This window comes from Chenopodium album, chromosome 20 (genome assembly GCF_948465745.1).
Source record: "Chenopodium album chromosome 20, dcCheAlbu1.1, whole genome shotgun sequence".
Classification (NCBI taxonomy): Eukaryota; Viridiplantae; Streptophyta; class Magnoliopsida; order Caryophyllales; family Amaranthaceae; genus Chenopodium; species Chenopodium album.
In genome coordinates this window covers 16,650,043-16,652,389 of record NC_137853.1, presented here as the reverse complement: position 1 = coordinate 16,652,389, position 2,347 = coordinate 16,650,043, and the positions used below count along the sequence as shown (strand labels likewise).

Genomic DNA, 2,347 nt, shown 5'->3' with positions numbered 1-2,347 from the left:
TAAATTTCACTTTAATTAATGAAACTGATTCAAAAACCTTACATTAAAAAAAAATAATAAAAATAAATAAAATTAAGTTAGGGCACGTTCACATTTTCTGAACTGAGCGGAGCCGAACTGAACTGAACTGAATTTAGCTGAAATGAATCTTTTATGAGAGAAGGAAATTAAGAGCTGAACTGAACTGAAAGGAGTTGAACTGAACTGAACTGATTGGAGCTGAACTGAACTGAAATTAAGTAAATATGAACAGACCCTTACATAAAATAAATTAACCTCATAGATACTTATTAGAATTGTTTCAATAAGTAATTTGCTAAAATTTACAAAAGATGAAAAGAGCATTAATATATTGTTTGATAATTTGATTATTTAATAACACATTTTTTTGGTAATTATTTTATCAAATTAAAATTTTACAATATAATACATAGGTTGAATATTGTCATATTAGTTATTTTCTACGGTATATAATAATCCCATCATTTTTTAAATTGATCATCCTTATTAATCTGCCTCATATGTTAAAATTTTGTACCTCTTCACTAATCGCGCGAGAGATATATTTATGTACAAATTTTCAACTATATGCATTGCAAAATGTGAAAAATCAGAATAATACACATGAAGCAGAGTGTATTATGTATTTTAAACGATTAAAGATGGAGACCATTGCAATCACAAAGTAATCTCAAACACAATAACATTAATTAGTGTATTAGTACAAACTCTTGCCATGTAAATAATGGAAGTAAAGTAAGTATACGATCGCATATTTAAAAATATGAACACCAACAAGATCAAAAAGTGTTCTAAAACACATACAATATTATCATTAGTCCAAACGGTAAAAAGTAAACGTCACATACAACACGATATCACATCATATCATATCATATGGCTGCTATAAATACGATTATTCTAAGCAATAAACCCTAATTAGGAGTTGGCTTATACACCACAATAATAGTCCCAGAAACATAGAACACTTCTAAAAACAACATTAGTTTAAATATTTCATCATCTTAATTAATTAAGATGGTAATCATTTGCCGCAGTTGCATGGGTCGCATTGGCAGTTGGCACCGCACTTGCAACCATTCTCGGCAGCTACTCCGCTCTCTGATGCTTCAGCATACCTATAATCATTCATTCCCAAATTAACCAATGAATTTGTGCATATTTTTCATGAAAAAAAAAAAACACAATTAACCAATAAAACTCCATTAAATTATTTATCAATTAACCATTAGTTTTATAAACTTCACCATCTTATTTTGTTTCTCCGACACTCCGTATTACATTTTTATGAAGATGGTAGTAGACAAATGCATGAGAAATGAGCCATTAGTGTTTTGATAACTTCATTATTAGTGTTACGATAATTTCAATATTCACCATCATAAATTCATATAATCATATGATACATGATCTTATACTTATAAAATTAAATAAGCATTACTTTCGTTTTGTATGTTATGGCGATATAACGAATGAATATTTTCTGACTCACATATAATATCTATTGTTATATATTTTAAGAAACATTGGTAGGAAAAAAATAAATAAATAAATAAAAACTTACGAGATCTTGGGGGCAACACCGGAGACGAGAACGGTGGGGTTAGAGCTGTTCTCCACAAAGTCAGGGAACATCTTGCATCTGAATAAACAAATATTGATAAAGCAAATTTAGTGATTGAAACAACATTAATCAAAATTAATAAGAAAATAAAACCCTTTAACATAAAAAATTAAAAAAAAAAAAAAGGTAAAATTTCAATCTTTTTACAACAATAATATTGTAATAAATAATTCAGATACACTAGAAACGACATCAACGTACGCTGGAACCCTAACATGAATCGTCATAAAAAATCGTCAATGAATCAAACAATAGAAAAATAAGGATGAAAATTACCCTCCGCAGCCGCTGCCGCAACCGCAGTTAGATCCACAACCACAATTACCACTACAGCAAGACATTTTTCAAAGAATAACCGAAAACGTAATTGAGAGTAGACGATGAAGATGATGATGATGATATCAAAAGAGAATGGAGATGAGAAAGAGAGTAACGGTGGCTTTACTTATAATAGTGTGGTGAGGAGAGAGAGTGTAATGATTAACTGTACACTTGTCGTCATCGTATAAGACGATGATTTTAATTCTATTGAGACCGTCTATTGTTGTAATCGGGATTGAGGGAACCCATATCCTCCACGTAATATGGAATTTTCTTGGGATTTACTAGTATGTTCTCGATGTGTATCCTTTTAATTTGTGATCGACTCGTGTCATCCTGCTCCATTTTCATCCAAAAGAACAATAGCAATAAGAGGTTTGT

At 30.2% G+C, this 2,347-nt stretch overlaps 1 protein-coding gene across 1 annotated transcript; it reads right to left on the bottom strand.

Annotated features, from left to right (window-relative positions):
• Positions 1-800: 800 nt before the first annotated feature.
• On the bottom strand, positions 801-2,081 carry LOC145599039 (metallothionein-like protein type 2). The gene is made up of 3 exons (XM_081655451.1): positions 1,922-2,081; positions 1,586-1,663; positions 801-1,139 (listed from the first exon to the last, which is right to left on the bottom strand). The coding sequence occupies exons 1-3, from the start codon at positions 1,984-1,986 to the stop codon at positions 1,046-1,048; spliced, it is 237 nt and encodes a 78-aa protein (XP_081511577.1). The 5' UTR covers positions 1,987-2,081; the 3' UTR covers positions 801-1,045.
• Between the last annotated feature and the right edge of the window lie 266 nt (positions 2,082-2,347).

Excerpts from the sequence above, each read along its gene's own strand:
- LOC145599039 (XM_081655451.1), bottom strand. The coding sequence starts at position 1,986 with ATGTCTTGCTGTAGTGGTAATTGTGGTTGTGGATCTAACTGCGGTTGC. Across the intron at positions 1,664-1,921 it reads TGCGGCAGCGGCTGCGGAGG|ATGCAAGATGTTCCCTGACT; the intron begins GTAATTTTCATC and ends TTGTTTATTCAG. Across the intron at positions 1,140-1,585 it reads GGTGTTGCCCCCAAGATCTC|GTATGCTGAAGCATCAGAGA; the intron begins GTAAGTTTTTAT and ends GAATGATTATAG.